This window comes from Rhinoderma darwinii, chromosome 7, assembly GCF_050947455.1.
Source record: "Rhinoderma darwinii isolate aRhiDar2 chromosome 7, aRhiDar2.hap1, whole genome shotgun sequence".
In the NCBI taxonomy this organism is placed as follows: domain Eukaryota; kingdom Metazoa; phylum Chordata; class Amphibia; order Anura; family Rhinodermatidae; genus Rhinoderma; species Rhinoderma darwinii.
Window position 1 is genome coordinate 139,785,124 of NC_134693.1, and position 17,276 is coordinate 139,802,399.

The window sequence follows — 17,276 nt, forward strand, 5'->3', positions numbered from 1 at the left end:
ATTGTTATGAAAGGACAATGGAAGATTAAAGACAGCGTTGAATAGCGGCTCCTGTGGTGGTTGATCTATTAACACATATTATTTACCTAAGCAGGTGGAGACGTGCACAGTGCAGCATGAACCGTGCCACTAGACCTGCCATAAAGGTTTTCCGACGATTCCTAGTTATATATGTGAAACTGGGCGGCAGTCAGTTGGGACTACAACTCCCTTAGGAGTTGCCACCCAGCTTTCCTAGTGTCCAGAAAGGCAGATCGGACTTGTTTTGAAGGTATTTGGTCAGATTGGATGTTGTTATTATTAGGGTCACACAGTGAACAAGGAACAGAACCTAAACATAGCAAAAAAAACACAAAGGATCCTCCTCCTGGATCCAATTCAGGGTTTGGTTTAAAAAATGCAGCAAAATCTGTATCAAATCTGCTCCATGTGAACAAGGCCTTAGGTAATCTGGGAAAGGCAGCCATGTTGGTTGTCACCCTGCTTTCCCAGAAACAGATATAACTAAGAAACGTCTGAATAGAACATTTATTAATTTGATAGAATAGGACAACTCGCTGGATTTAAAAAAAAATTGTTAAAGGGGAAATGTTCCTTATTATTGATCCCATTTTGATACAAATCCTTGTGATTTTCAGGAAAGATCAGCATCTCCTCTCCCCTGTGAACTGCTGGTATCTGGTTTTGTCCCAGACTCGGCGTGAGAGTAAGGACCACGCCACGCTGAATGACATCTTCCTCAATAATGTCATTGTCAGGCTGTCGCACATCAGCGAGGACGTCATTAGACTCTTCAAAAAGGTAAGGATGAGTAGAATGAGTCGCCGTAATTTCCTTAGGAATGTCTGCCAGCTGCTGTTCCGTCTCTATGGGGGCGGCTCCCACCACACACTGCCGAGGAGCCTTGGGATTCACATTGTGAAGGTCTCAGGTTGACGTCTTGAGCTCGGCCACTGCCAGATGTGTTTTTCTCCAGTTTTATGTGAATGAAGGAGCTTAATAATTGGTTTGCAAAACTTTATTCTTTAATTCCTCACTATTTTCAAGATCTCAGCTTGCTGTCAGTAAATGGGGACATTTTTGTTCGTATCAGAAGCTAAAAGCCCGTACAGAGTTAATGCTGAAAATTTTATCCAGTCTAGACAATACTCTGTGAGCTAAACACATCAGCAGCATAAATCTCTCTTCTGTCCTGATAGTTTGTTACAATGTATCAGTGCATGTAAAAATCAGTCTGGAGGCTATTAAGATCACAGAAGACTCCACAGACTGGATATCATTTTAATATTGTTTTAGCCTCTGGATGTAAACAAAAATGCTTTAATTCACTGACAACAAACAAAGATCTTAAAAATGCTGATCATTGAAAAACAAATACTATTTACTGGCTTGCAGCTACTCAACTGTCTCTATGACTGCTCTACCTGTTGTGTGCGATGTCGATTACTAGAGGGATATTGCATGTATCCAAACCACCATTCTTATCATGCCCATATCCTAACTTGGTTGAAGTGTATGTAGGTGTTGACATTGATGTGGATGTTGATTTTGATGCATCAATCCAGTGTCGCTACTACAAAACTATACAAGGCCACAGCTCAGAAAAGGAAGTTGTTGCTGCCATGAGGGCACAGGAGTTACGAGCTGCATTCTCCTTTATGTCTAGTAACAATATAACAATGGGATTTCTATGTGTCTTTATGATTATTATTTATTGCAGAGTAAAGATATTGGTTTGCAGATGCATGAGGAGCTGGCGAAGGTCACAAATGAACTCTATACGGTGAGTGTCCTGGGGGAATATTCCCATATTTATATATATACATATGTCTGTCTAGTATTCTGTAAGTAACAATCTGGCGCTCCTTGAATCTCGTGCAGGTAATGAAGACGTATCACATGTACCATGCAGAAAGCATCAATGCCGAGAGCAAACTGAAGGATGCGGAGAAGCTGGAAGAGAAACAATTCAGCAAATCTGCAGAACTCGGGCCCAATGCCCTGCGCCACGAAGACCGACAGCAGAGACGCAGCTCTGCCAAAAAGATTGAAAAGATGAAGGAGAAGGTAGGGGCTGTCCTATACTGCATGAACTTACTGCAGCTATGAGAGGGTTAACTATGGTGCAATATATATATATATTACAATCATGCCTTAAAGAGATAGTGACTTCCCCATGGAACTAAAAAACCTTCTTCACATACTGTACCTGTAACGGATGTGTCCAGTTATAAAGAAAAGTTCTGTAGCTTTCTAATATACTTTGTGTTTAAATTCATCACAGTTTTGATGTTCACTGCTTTCTGTCAGTGAATTGACACATCCTTGTTTGTGATACAGGTGCACGGCTCATGAAAATGGAGAGCTCTGATATACCATACAAAACCCTTCACCTGTGTGAACAGCACACTATTAGAACAGGTTTTCAACTATGCTTCAATCCACTGACAGGAAGCAGAGATCTTGAGAGTGGCAAGGAAATTAAACACAATAAATATTAGAAAGTTGCAGAACTTTTCAATATGCAATGCTTAAAGGGGGTACTTGATGGTCTATGTTAGGATAGGACATCAATGTTTAATCGGTGGGGGTCCGAGTGAATAGGACGAGCTGCACCACCAGGCACAGGCGCTTGTACAGATGTGCCACTGTGTCTGTGTAAACCCTGAAAGGAATGCAGTGCTCTCACAGAAGCGCTGCGGCCCCTCTACTGTCCTGATTGGTGGGGGTCCTTGTGGTCAGGATCCCACCGAAACTGTAAAAACCCCTTTAATCGTGTTAGTTTAGACCTGCCTGTGAATTGTTATGAATATTCTGCCGTTCTGAGCTGGAAACTAGTTCTTTATTATAAGACTTTCTGGATTATTGGATACTAGATTATAGGAATTCTGCTTCCCATAGTATACTATGCTTATTAACAATAATAAAAATAAAATGTTATATTTTTCCTCCTTATTTTTACCTCTTCTGTATAATTTGCCTTTGGTTTCAGTTATTTGACGTTTGATTTTTTTTCTTTCTGATTTTAGAGACAAGCGAAATACTCAGAGAACAAGCTGAAATGCACAAAGGCCAGAAACGAATATCTGCTGAATCTGGCGGCCACCAATGGATGTATCAGCAAGTACTACATCCACGACGTGTCCGACCTCATCGATGTGAGTGCTCCGTACTGCTCGCTGGGACATCTGCCGTGCATCACTATCCTGTATATCATATATTTAAATTAGTTTTTCAGTTTTATGGTAAATAGCTAAATAATGAAACGTTTTTCAACTTTTTAAGATAATTTTTGTTTTAATTCCTTATTTTCAAGATCTCTGCTTGCGCCCACTGAATTTGAAGGTTCTTGGTTACATCCAGAGGCTAGAAACCCATACAGACCCAATACTTCTCACAGCTAAAAGGTTTGTATCCGGTGTAGACAATCCTCTGTGAGCCAAACAATCTGAACTTCAGACTGATACATTGTAGCAAACTGCTGCCAAGATATTTAGTACACAAAGGTTTGTCTGCACTGGATACAATTAATGCTCAGAAATATTAGGTCTGTACTCGTTTTCAGCCTCTGAAGGTAAACAAGAAATTTTTTAATTCACTGACAGCAAACATAGATATTGAAGATGGTGTGGAATTGAACCGCAAATTATGTTAAAAAGTTGCAGTACTTTTCACTATGCAATGATTTTGTATGATTCTCTTACATAAAACTGGAAGATTTATGCTGCGGCCCTGGAGATTTTGGAGAAAATCCAGAGATATTCGATATTTGTGTTCCTGCTTTTTCTGCATTTAGGTTTTGTGAGCTTTCCCCTCCCTGGTTTTTCATCTTCTGTCCCTGCTGGGGGGGGGGGGGGCAGATGGCTTAATTTCCCAGTTCTCAGCTGCCTGATGATGACGGTCTCCTCTCTCCTTCTCTAATTACCTCCTCTATGTGACAATGTATAAGGGGACGGCTGTCAGCACAGGCCGGAGCCCAGGTGTCAGGCTGACTCCTCTGAGACACGCTTCGGTTATATATGTGCACATAGCGCGGGTTGTCAGTCGTGACTGTTTGATTTATATTCATTTTGGGAGGGTTACACAGATGAGAACTTGCCTTTGTCATTCTTCTAATGTGATGATTGAAAAAACAAATCTATTGTGTGCAGAAAACAGTAATAACTAAAGGGCAATTCCAGTCACAAAATATATTACATCAATAGAGAAGTAATCATTCCTGTGTTATATAATGAAGACATTTAAAGAAATAGGATGCTAAATAATTATATTTCATATTTTAAACCTCACTCTCATCATGCCTCAAGATGGAGCACGCATTTTATACAATAATATAATGAATATAATACACCCCCTCTGTACAAGAATATAACTACTATAATGCTGCCCCCCTATATACAAGAATATAACTACTATAATACTGCTCCTATATACAAGAATATAACTACTATAATACTGCCCCTATATACAAGAATATAACTACTATAATACACCCCCTATATACAAGAATATAACTACTATAATACTGCCCCTATATACAAGAATATAACTACTATAATACTGCTCCCTATATACAAGAATATAACTACTATAATACTGCCCCTATATACAAGAATATAACTACTATAACACTGCTCCTATATACAAGAATATAACTACTATAATACTGCTCCCTATATACAAGAATATAACTACTATAATACTGCCCTATATACAAGAATATAACTACTGTAAAGGATCTGCCAGGCACAGCGGGGTTAACTCCCAGAACTAATCAGTCAGCACCTGAGAATACATCCCTGAGACTGACTCCTGCTTCCACCATTCAGGCTGGCAGGCTTAGGAGTGGGAGAGCCTATCGTAACCTGGCCAGACTCAGCTAGCTCCCGCCCTCGGTCTATTTAAGCCTGCACTTCCTGTCCCTCGGTGCTTGTTATTGCTTGTGTTTCCCTCCTTGTGGTTTCCTGGCCCAGCTACAGCTCCTGCTATTTTTGATCCTGCTCCATACAGACCCTGGCTTACCGACTACTCTTCTGCTTTTCGTTTTGTACCTCGCACACTCCTGGCTTGACTCGGCTCGTTCACCACTCTGGTTGCTCACGGTGTTGCCGTGGGCAACGGCCCCTTTTCCTTGCTTGTGTTCCTTGTATGTTTGTCGTGCACTTACTGAGCGCAGGGACCGCCGCCCAGTTGTACCCCGTCGCCTAGGACGGGTCGTTGCAAGTAGGCAGGGACAGAGTGGCGGGTAGATTAGGGCTCACTTGTCCGTCTCCCTACCCCCTGCCATTACAACTACTATAATACTGCTCCCTATATACAAGAATATAACTACTATAATACTGCTCCTATATACAAGAATATAACTACTATAATACTACCCCTATATACAAGGATATAACTACTATAATACTGCTCCTATATACAAGAATAGAACTACTATAATGCTGCCCCCCTATATACAAGAATAGAACTACTATAACACTGCCCCCTATATACAAGAATAACTACTATAATGCTGCCCCCCTATATACAAGAATATAACTACTATAATACTGCCCCCTATATACAAGAATATAACTACTATAATACTGCCCCCTATGTACAAGAATATAACTACTATAATACTGCTCCTATATACAATAATGCTGCCCCTATATACAAGAATATAACGACTATAATACTGCCCCTATATATAAGAATATAACTACTATAATACTGCCCCTATATACAAGAATATAACTACTATAATACTGCCCCCTATATACAAGGATATAACTACTATAATACTGCCCCTATATACAAGAATATAACTACTATAATACTGCTCCCTACATACAAGAATATAACTACTATAATACTGCCCCTATATACAAGAATATAACTACTATAATACTGCCCCCTATATACAAGAATATAACTGCTATAATACTGCCCCTATATACAAGAATATAACTACTATAATACTGCTCCTATATATACAAGAATATAACTACTATACTACTGCCCCCTATATACAAGAATATAACTACTATAATACTGCTCCCTACATACAAGAATATAACTACTATAATACTGCCCCTATATACAAGAATATAACTACTATAATACTGCTCCTATATACAAGAATATAACTACTATAATACTGCTCCTATATACAAGAATATAACTACTATAATACTGCTCCTATATTCAAGAATATAATTACTATAATACTGCCCCTATATACAAGAATATAACTACTATAATACTGCTCCTATATACAAGAATATAACTACTATAATACTGCTCCTATATACAAGAATATAACTACTATAATACTGCTCTCTATATACAAGAATATAACTACTATAATTATCTTTTTTATTTGAAAACTTGCAACAAATTATTACAATACCTTTGCAATACACTCATAACAGATAAAGAAAATAAACGTATGTCTCTTAATAACATCACAATCATTAAACAAACCATAATATATGAATATTGCTCCAGTATAGATTGTTTCAACTATTTTTCATGATATTATTCTAGACAGTATTACAGGAGAGTTCTTTTTTATTGGTGACCGGGCAGCATCGGGCACACCACAGAGGGTACACGGTCACCACATTTATGACATATAGTGAACCTCTATGATATAAACGGAGTTCGGGCTAGAAGTCTCCATACAGCAGCTGAGAGTTTCACTGTCCCACTAGATGTGACTGCAGGGACACAGCAGGGACATTACTCTGTAGATAAGTCTCTTGTATAAAGAGGACATTGGTTTTGTCGTCAGACAGACGCTGGAATATCGCCTGCTCCTATTCTTCACACTGTTCACGTTAATAGGAGGTGATTTTCAGCCTCATCCTGGTTACATGTCTTTCCTACTTTTTTTCCTTCTTCCACTGCTATGTCCTGTAACACCCCATCTTTTGGTGGACATTGGGGGGTCAGCATCTTCATCCTGAGGTTCGTCATCTAGGATGTGTGAGGAGACTTGCTCCATCTCTGCTTCTTCTTCCTGGTCATCTTCTCCCAGCGCACAGTAACGTCCCCCAGTTATTGCCAGCACTGGAGACTCCGGTGATTTCTTTGCAGCAGTGATTTTTTTCCTAGAAGAATCATCTGTTTTACTTCTCCTTTTAACCATCTGAAATCCCTCCTCATCGATACTGGTTGCTGCGGCTGGATCAGCTGTTTTTTTACTGGTCGCTGCGACTGGCCCAGCTGGTTTTTTACTGGTCGCTGCGGCTGGATCAGCTGGTTCCTTACTGGTGTCGGGCAGATGTTTGGTGACAGAATGACTGGATATTTTACTTTTAGCATGACCTCTATTTTCAGTGGCTGGTGACACTTGTGCAGCATCCACAGATGGGACATTCGTCTCTGGAGCAGGATCTCTGGTACTTTGGCTCACATCATCGTTGGGGCTTCCAGGTTCTGGGGTTGTATCTACACATATGGAGACATCCTCCTGGTCTTCCTCCATGGCTTCTTTAAAGGTCTCCTCTTTATTATGTTCTGCATGCGGACACTCCCGGAATGTATGTCCAGGTCCTAAGCACAGGTTACAGATGACAGGTCCTGTACAATCGTCCTTCACATGCCCAAACTGACCACATAGTAAGCACTTAATACGGGAACAGTTGAATGCCAGGTGTCTGCCCCCACATCTATGGCACAGTCGCGGTTGACCAGGGTAGTAACATACGCCTCTCTCCGAGCCCAGGTAGAAGGAGTGCGGCAGATGTCTGGTCACTCCATTCTCCTGAACCAGCTGGATCTTGACAGAATATCCTCCATTCCAGATCTCCTCCTCATCATAGATCTTTGTTGGCAGTCTCTTCACCTCACAATATCTGCTCAACCAGTGCTGCAAATCTGCCAGAGCCACCACCTCAGACTGGAACAGGACGGTGGCGGTGACTACCTGGGGTTTAGTCAGCTGGATGACATGTAGATGCTCCCACATCGCGTGCTCCTTTGTATCGTTATAAATACTCCAGAATAAATCTAAGCTATATTGCAGCTTGAAACTGATGTCATAATTCCTGCTGGAGGGAACGTGGATCAGAGCGAACACCTCAGAAGCTTTAAACTTCATAAACTCCTTCAACAAAACTTTCCCAATGTAGAGTCTGGAGGGGAGGTTTTCCTCTGGTCCTGAGTACCTGATTCTGACCGCGTTCCTCCTCTGAGGTGTGGGGTTAGTCGGTCTTGTGACGCTGGAGAACAGTCTCCTGTACTGAGGTCTGTCAGCAGGTGGGTCAGGACTGGACCTCTCCTCAGCTGATTGTACTGCAGATCCTCCTGTGTCTGCTCCTGATCGCTGTGTAACCTGCACTCCATTCACTGACACTGCGGACGGCTGAACCTCCAGAACAGGGTCTGCAATGTCCACCTCAGCCTGTGCCGCTGGTTCATCAGATATCAGACTGTCAATCACCGCGCTGAGCGAGGTCTCACTTACAATGTCAGTATATGCGGCACTTTCTTGCTCACTCCCAGGAGTGCCACTCGCATTCATTTCATCTGTACTGCACATAGAGTCTACTGCAGTTAACCCCTCGTCAGCTGGCACACATTTGTCTGCAGCTTTAGCAGCATTTGTGTTGGCTGATTGCACAGACCCCACACATGATGAGAGATGTGATCCTCCAGCCACTGCACACTCATATCTTCCAGCGTTTCCCTGTGCCACAATATTATACACAGCATTATAGTCAGTGTCTTTTTTTGCAATGATATTTTTTCTCTTCACAGTTTGGGCTCTGGTCTCCCTTTTGTTCTCAATTGCCCAGTTCTGTAATTTGGGTACTGTGCATGATTCTTTCTGCAATCTCTCCTTCAATATCCCCAGCTCACGTGTGCAAACATCCAGACACTCACATTTCATCAGCTTTGCCTTTGGATCAGTCTCTTGGTTAATTTCAGTTCTCAACTTGCGAACTTGCATTTCCATCTTAAAGATATTTTTCTTTGTCATTTTTGTGCACAATTCACCAACATTATGAGATTCAGTTGACTCACCAGCCACCATTTCCAGATCATCACCTCCACCATCTCCATGCTGCAGGCCAAACTCCAGACTCTGGGCTTTCCCAGGATCATCAGCCCAGGACCCCACCCCTCCACCTGGGTCAGAAGCCATGCATAGTCCTAACAGGGAGCTCACAAGCACACGTCTATCCTCTCCTATGGACAAGAATATAACTACTATAATACTGCCCCCTATATACAAGAATATAACTACTATAATACTGCTCCTATATACAGGAATATAACTACTATAATTCTGCTCCTATATACAAGAATATAACTACTATAATACTGCCCCCTATATACATGAATATAACTACTATAATACTGCCCCTATATACAAGAATATAACTACTATAATACTGCACCCTATATACAAGAATATAACTACTATAATACTGCTCCTATATACAAGAATATAACAACTATAATACTGCCCCTATATACAAGAATATAACTACTATAATACTGCTCCTATATACAAGAATATAACTACTATAATACTGCTCCTATATACATGAATATAACTACTATAATACTGCCCCCTATATACAAGAATATAACTACTATAATACTGCTCCTATATACAAGAATATAATTACTATAATACTGCCCCTATATACAAGAATATAACTACTATAATACTGCTCCTATATACAAGAATATAACTACTATAATACTGCTCCTATATACAAGAATATAATTACTATAATACTGCCCCTATATACAAGAATATAACTACTATAATACTGCTCCTATATACAAGAATATAACTACTATAATACTGCTCCTATATACAAGAATATAACTACTATAATACTGCCCCTATATACAAGAATATAACTACTATAATACTGCCCCTATATACAAGAATATAACTACTATAATACTGCCCCTACATACAAGAATATAACTACTATAATACTGCTCCTATATACAAGAATATAGCTACTATAATACTGCCCCTATATACAAGAATATAACTACTATAATACTGCCCCTATATACAAGAATATAACTACTATAATACTGCCCCCTATATACAAGAATATAACTACTATAATACTGCCCCCTATATACAAGAATATAACTACTATAATACTGCCCCCTATATACAAGTATATAACTACTATAATACTGCCCCTATATACAAGAATATAACTACTATAATACTGCTCCTATATACAAGAATATAACTACTATAATACTGCCCCTATATACAAGAATATAACTACTATAATACTGCTCCTATATACAAGAATATAACTACTATAATACTGCCCCTATATACAAGAATATAACTACTATAATACTGCCCCCTATATACATAAATAACTTGTCAATTTCATTGTATACACTGCATTAGAATGATGTTGTTTTTAAAGTTGAGGATCACTTTTTGTGACATTTTTCTTTGCTGTGTTTGTTCTGCACATAATATTTTCCCAGTTTGTCACTAGTGGCACTTTTCATGTAACGATAGTGCCACTTGTATTCCAGTTTAATCGCCCCTGTAATAATATATTGTGGGTACCTGTAAATTGCAGCATAGAACTTGCTGCCACATCAATGAATGTCTATGGTTTCTTTCTTTTGCCTAGTGCTGTGACCTGGGTTTTCATGCCAGCCTTGCCCGTACTTTCCGCACGTACCTCTCCGCTGAGTATAACCTGGAGACATCTCGTCATGAAGGTCTGGACATCATCGAGAATGCGGTGGATAATCTGGACGCCCGCAGCGACAAGCATAAAGTCATGGACTTGTGCAACCAGGTTTTCTGTCCTCCCCTCAAATTTGACTTTCAGCCTCATATGGGCGATGAGGTACGTTGTTGTGCAGCTTTCCTGTATTCTGCAAAGTTCTGAAGACACAGGGTCGGGGGTTCACTAACTTTTGTAATAATTCATGATGTCATTTTGCAGGTGTGCCAGGTGAGTGCTCAGCAGCCAGTACAATTGGAGCTCCTGGTGCGTTACCATCAGCTACAATCCCGCCTGACGACGCTGAAGATCGAGAATGAGGAGGTGGATTTGTTTTATTATACTGTATCAATTATGTCATATTAACAAATTGTATATCTCGCGCTGATCATTGAAATCAATAGGTTGTCCATGTCCTGAATTGTTACGTTTGTAAAACAGATGGAGTCTGAATGAACTCACAAGACGAAATTTTGTGGCACAAAAATACTTCACAAAATGGTATTCTGTATCACAACCTGGTATTGTGTGCCAAAGAATATTCAGCGTCACAAAATGTTATTCTGTGTTACAAAATGTTATTCTGTGTTACAAAATGTTATTCTGTGTATATGTTACTGCTTTGAAAAAATTGCATTTGCGGCTTTTACTTGCCGCCCTTAATAAATGGTTTATATATAGTTTCGTCCCTCGCAGTGCTCGTTCCTTAGACTGCAGGATGGCAATATATTAGAAATCCATTTTTATGTTCTCACAATATAACAGAATGAACCCTCCTCTTCTAGTTTTCTGTTAATAGAGTTGGCAGATGAGGTGATTAAACATTTCTGTGCCCCAGGACATCCACTATCAATCCCATTCTCCGTTCTGTCACAATTGCGCGCTTTGCATATGAAATTACCGTAAGTCCTTGAGTCGTCCCCATCTGTCAAGTTAATAATTCTATTCAACCATTTCGTAGGTATATATTTTGTGGGAAGGATGGGTGACAGCAAATATGGTTTCATATAGGGGGTGCACCAGCTTTCCAGGATTCCTAATCACCTATTCCCATATTTATTGCACAACCATTCAAATTGCAGTTCAGGACTCTGGGAAAGCTGAGTAAAAACCAATATGGCCACCATTGCAGCTTTAGCAGGTATTGTCACTCTACTTGTCTAAGGTCTTGAACGCTATAGTTATGCAGAGATACATTCACCACTTCAATATTTAACTAAGCTGGAATGCCATTCAGGACCCTAGGAAAGCTGTGTGCTGACCCTGTAACCCATTACTGACACAGATGTAAGGAAATAGAATTTGTAATAATGTGAACTCACTAAAGTTGTCACCCAGCTTCTCTAGAGCCATGAACAGCAAAGTAAACTAGTTACAAGAGCAGAGAATGCCTCACTTTATAAATATAACAATTTGCCTTTCAGGGGTGTAGGCAGGCAGTGTGTCAACACCTGTAATGGCCCTCGTCTTGGTTGTCACCCAGCTTTCCCAGAAACTGATAAAACTAATGAGGACAGATGAGGATAACGCAAGGAAATGATCGTTAAACGTTGTTAGCAGACACTCTAGTCCTGATGACAAAGAAAATATCAATCAGCTAAGTTTTAGAAATGTTTTTTTTTTAGCTGATATCTAATGTTTTCTCAAAGCTAAGCCGGGCCTGACTCTGCCCCTCTCCCACCTCCACAGACATGAACCATTTATGTCCCATGACCCTCTAATGTCTGTGGGAGACTTAATTAACGACAAGATAGTATTGGCTTTTTTATAGTGAAACATTAGATAGAGCGACCGCCGTACGTGACCTTATCTAATCTTAGCAATATTGACTTTGTCTGCCGAGAAGGTGAGGAAGACCCTGGATGCCACCATGCAAACCTTACAGGACATGTTGACAGTGGAGGATTTTGACGTATCTGACGCCTTCCAGCATTGCCGCTCCACCGAGTCTATTAAATCTGCTGCCTCCGAGACTTATATGAGCAAACCAAACATCTCCAAGAGAAGAGCCAACCAGCAGGAGACTGAGAGCTTCTACTTCTCGGTAAGAGACCCTCATATCACCGGGGCCTGAACTGAATGACATCAACTTCACCCAAAGCTGGTCCATGGCACGCTGTAATAGGGCAATAATTCAATTTATCCTTTTCTCAGCAACTTTCTAGTTACACATTCCAGATCCTGTGCCTGCACAATGTCACTGATCTCAGCAATAATATGCAGCAATATAATAGTTAAATGTAACGTATTCCCAGATATGACTCACCCAGAATATTCCAATTTAGGATGTAAATTCCCCAGGAAAGATGATCTGATATTACAGAGAAATTCCAGACACAATTATACTAACATCACTGCTGCAAAAATAATTATCGAGTAACACAATAGAACTACTATAATACTGCTCCTATATACAAGAATATAACTACTATAATACTGCCCCCTATATACAAGAATATAACTACTATAATACTGCCCCCTATATACAAGAATATAACTACTATAATACTGCCTCCTATATACAAGAATATAACTACTATAATACTGCTCCTATATACAAGAATATAACTACTATAATACTGCTTCCTATATACAAGAATATAACTACTATAATACTGCTCCTATATACAAGAATATAACTACTATAATACTGCTCCTATATACAAGAATATAACTACTATAATACTGCCCCCTATATACAAGAATATAACTACTATAATACTGCTCCTATATACAAGAATATAACTACTATAATACTGCCCTTATATACAAGAATATAACTACTATAATACTGCCCCCTATATACAAGAATATAACTACTATAATACTGCCCCCTATATACAAGAATATAACTACTATAATACTGCCTCCTATATACAAGAATATAACTACTATAATACTGCTCCTATATACAAGAATATAACTACTATAATACTGCCCCCTATATACAAGAATATAACTACTATAATACTGCCCCCTATATACAAGAATATAACTACTATAATACTGCCCCCTATATACAAGAATATAACTACTATAATACTACCCCCTATATACAAGAATATAACTACTATAATACTGCTTCCTATATACAAGAATATAACTACTATAATACTGCTCCTATATACAAGAATATAACTACTATAATACTGCTCCTATATACAAGAATATAACTACTATAATACTGCCCCCTATATACAAGAATATAACTACTATAATACTGCTCCTATATACAAGAATATAACTACTATAATACTGCTCCCTATATACAAGAATGTAACTACTATAATACTGCCCCTATATACAAGAATATAACTACTATAATACTGCTCCTATATACAAGAATATAACTACTATAATACTGCTCCCTATATACAAGAATGTAACTACTATAATACTGTCCCTATATACAAGAATATAACTACTATAATACTGCTCCTATATACAAGAATATAACTACTATAATACTGCTCCCTATATACAAGAATATAACTACTGTAATACTGCTCCTATATACAAGAATATAACTACTATAATACTGCTCCCTATATACAAGAATATAACTACTATAATACTGCTCCTATGTACAAGAATATAACTACTATAATACTGCTCGTATATACAAGAATATAACTACTATAATACTGCCCCTATATACAAGAATATAACTACTATAATACTGCCCCTATATACAAGAATATAACTACTTGCCTTTAAATGTTTCACTTTCACTATCAGAAATGTGATTATTTGACATTTGGGCCTTTTTATTTTCACTGCTGTTTTGTAACGAAAGGATCTCCTTATCTTGTTGCATAGTCCTCTCCCCACCGTCTGTTTCTCCCCCCACCAATATAGTCTGACCCCTCTCTAACCTAATTACCCCTTTATTTCCTACATTGGCCTCCCTCCTCAGCCCTAGTTTAAACACTCCGCCACCCCAGCTAGAATTCTCTCCCCCAGCACAGCGGACCCCCTTCCATTTAGGTGCAAATCATCTGCAGAATACAGTTTGTACCCCAATGAAAAGTCAGCCCAGTGCTCTAGGAACCCAAATCCTTCTCCTCTACACCAAGACTTCAGCGATGCATTTAACTCCCTGAGCTCCCGCTGTCTTTCCTGTGATGCGCATGGCACAGGCAGTATTCCTGAGAATACAACCTTGGAGGTCCTTCCCTTCAGCTTGTAGCCTAGTTCTTTAAAATTATTCTTAAGGCTCCTCCACCTACCATTTATTCTGTCATTGGTACCGACATGGACCACAACAGCTGGATCATCACCAGCCCCTCCCAGCAATTTGTCCACCCCTTCCACCACATGCCGAACCCTGGCACCAGGGAGACAGCAAACCATTCGGTTGAGGCGGTCTTGGCGACAAATTATTCTATCCGTCTTCCTGATTATAGAATCCCCTACAACTATCAATTGTCTTGGCTTACCTGCATTACCATCCCGCCGACTACTAGCTGGGCTGTTCTCCCCGCTGTTAGGGAGATCAGTATCCACTAGGGCTGCCTTTTCTGAGACTGACACCCTCGCATCATCACCCAACCTGGCAATTTTGCTTGGAATGCCAGAAACCGGATCGGCCTTCCTTGTCTTTGACCCCTTTCTACTGCCCCTAACTACATTAACCCAGCTACTTACCTGATCCTGCTCACCCATGTCTTCACCCTCCAGTTCTAACCCACTAACTGCATGCTCCGTGAGCAGCAAGCTCAGCTCAGGATTGTCTATCCTCCTCAGTGTTGCATTCTGCCCCTCCAGATCTCTAATGCGAGCTTCCAGGTGAACAACATGCTCACATCTGCCACAGAGATATTCACCCTGGAACTCCGGCTCCAGTCGTGTATACATTTGGCAAACTGTGCACTGAAGAAAACCTCCAATCTTGCTATCCATTATCCAAGTTACACCAAAACAGCGAACAATTGTCAAAGTAAAAGAAAAGAAGAGTACTTACTGGGGCTTCAACTCCTCTTTTCACTCCGGTTTTAGAACTCCACTTAGTTCACAAATACTATAAGGGTATGTGCACACACACTAATTACGTCCGTAATTGACGGACGTATTTTGGCCGCAAGTCCCGGACCGAACACAGTGCAGGGAGCCGGGCTCCTAGCATCATACTTATGTACGATGCTAGGAGTCCCTCCCTCGCTGCAGGACAACTGTCCCGTACTGTAATCATGTTTTCAGTACGGGACAGCAGTTCCACGGAGAGGCAGGGACTCCTAGCATCGTACATAAGTATGATGCTAGGAGCCCGGCTCCCTGCACTGTGTTCGGTCCGGTACTTGCGGCCGAAATACGTCCGTCAATTACGGACGTAATTAGTGTGTGTGCACATACCCTAATACTATAATACTGCTCCTATATACAAGAATATAACTACTATAATACTGCCCCTATATACAAGAATATAACTACTATAATACTGCTCCTATATACAAGAATATAACTACTATAATCCTGCCCCCTATATACAAGAATATAACTACTGTAATACTGCTATATACAAGAATATAACTACTATAATACTGCTCCTATATACAAGAATATAACTACTATAATACTGCCCCCTATATACAAGAATATAACTATTATAATACTGCCCCCTATATACAAGAATACAACTGCTATAATACTGCTCCTATATACAAGAATATAACTACTATAATACTGCTCCTATATTCAAGAATATAACTACTATAATACTGCCCCCTATATACAAGAATATAACTACTATAATACTGCTCCTATATACAAGAATATAATTACTATAATACTGCTCCTATATACAAGAATACAACTGCTATAATACTGCCTCCTATATACAAGAATATAACTACTATAATACTGCTCCTATATACAAGAATAAAACTGCTATAATACTGCTCCTATATACAAGAATATAACTACTATGATACTGCTCCCTATGTACAAGAATATAACTACTATAATACTGCCTCTATATACAAGAATATAACTACTATAATACTGCCCCCTATATACAAGAATATAACTACTATAATACTGCTCCTATATACAAGAATATAACTACTATAATACTGCTCCCTATATACAAGAATATAACTACTATAATACTGCCCCTATATACAAGAATATAACTACTATAATACTGCCCCTATATATAAGAATATAACTACTATAATACTGCTCCTATATACAAGAATATAACTACTATAATACTGCCCGTATATACAAGAATATAACTACTATAATACTGCCCCCTATATACAAGAATATAACTACTATAATACTGCCCCTATATACAAGAATATAACTACTATAATACTGCCCCTATATATAAGAATATAACTACTATAATACTGCTCCTATATACAAGAATATAACTACTATAATACTGCCCGTATATACAAGAATATAACTACTATAATACTGCCCCTATATACAAGAATATAACTACTATAATACTGCCCCTATATATAAGAATATAACTACTATAATACTGCTCCTATATACAAGAATATAACTACTATAATACTGCCCCTATATACAAGAATATAA

The 17,276-nt window shown here is 39.2% G+C and overlaps 2 protein-coding genes across 4 annotated transcripts in view; one reads left to right on the forward strand and one right to left on the reverse strand.

Moving 5' to 3' along the window:
- THUMPD3 (THUMP domain 3 tRNA guanosine methyltransferase) overlaps positions 1-17,276 on the reverse strand; it is a 184,276-nt gene that overhangs the window by 69,088 nt on the left and 97,912 nt on the right. The gene's annotated exons all lie outside the window — the stretch shown is intronic.
- Positions 1-17,276, forward strand: part of SRGAP3 (SLIT-ROBO Rho GTPase activating protein 3) — an 87,881-nt gene that overhangs the window by 43,098 nt on the left and 27,507 nt on the right. For both annotated transcript variants that reach the window (XM_075831855.1, XM_075831853.1), the window contains exons 3-9: positions 639-801; positions 1,721-1,783; positions 1,882-2,067; positions 3,030-3,158; positions 10,626-10,847; positions 10,947-11,048; positions 12,571-12,768. In XM_075831855.1, the coding sequence (XP_075687970.1) occupies positions 639-801; positions 1,721-1,783; positions 1,882-2,067; positions 3,030-3,158; positions 10,626-10,847; positions 10,947-11,048; positions 12,571-12,768 (1,063 nt within the window). The remainder of the gene's footprint in view (positions 1-638; positions 802-1,720; positions 1,784-1,881; positions 2,068-3,029; positions 3,159-10,625; positions 10,848-10,946; positions 11,049-12,570; positions 12,769-17,276) is intronic.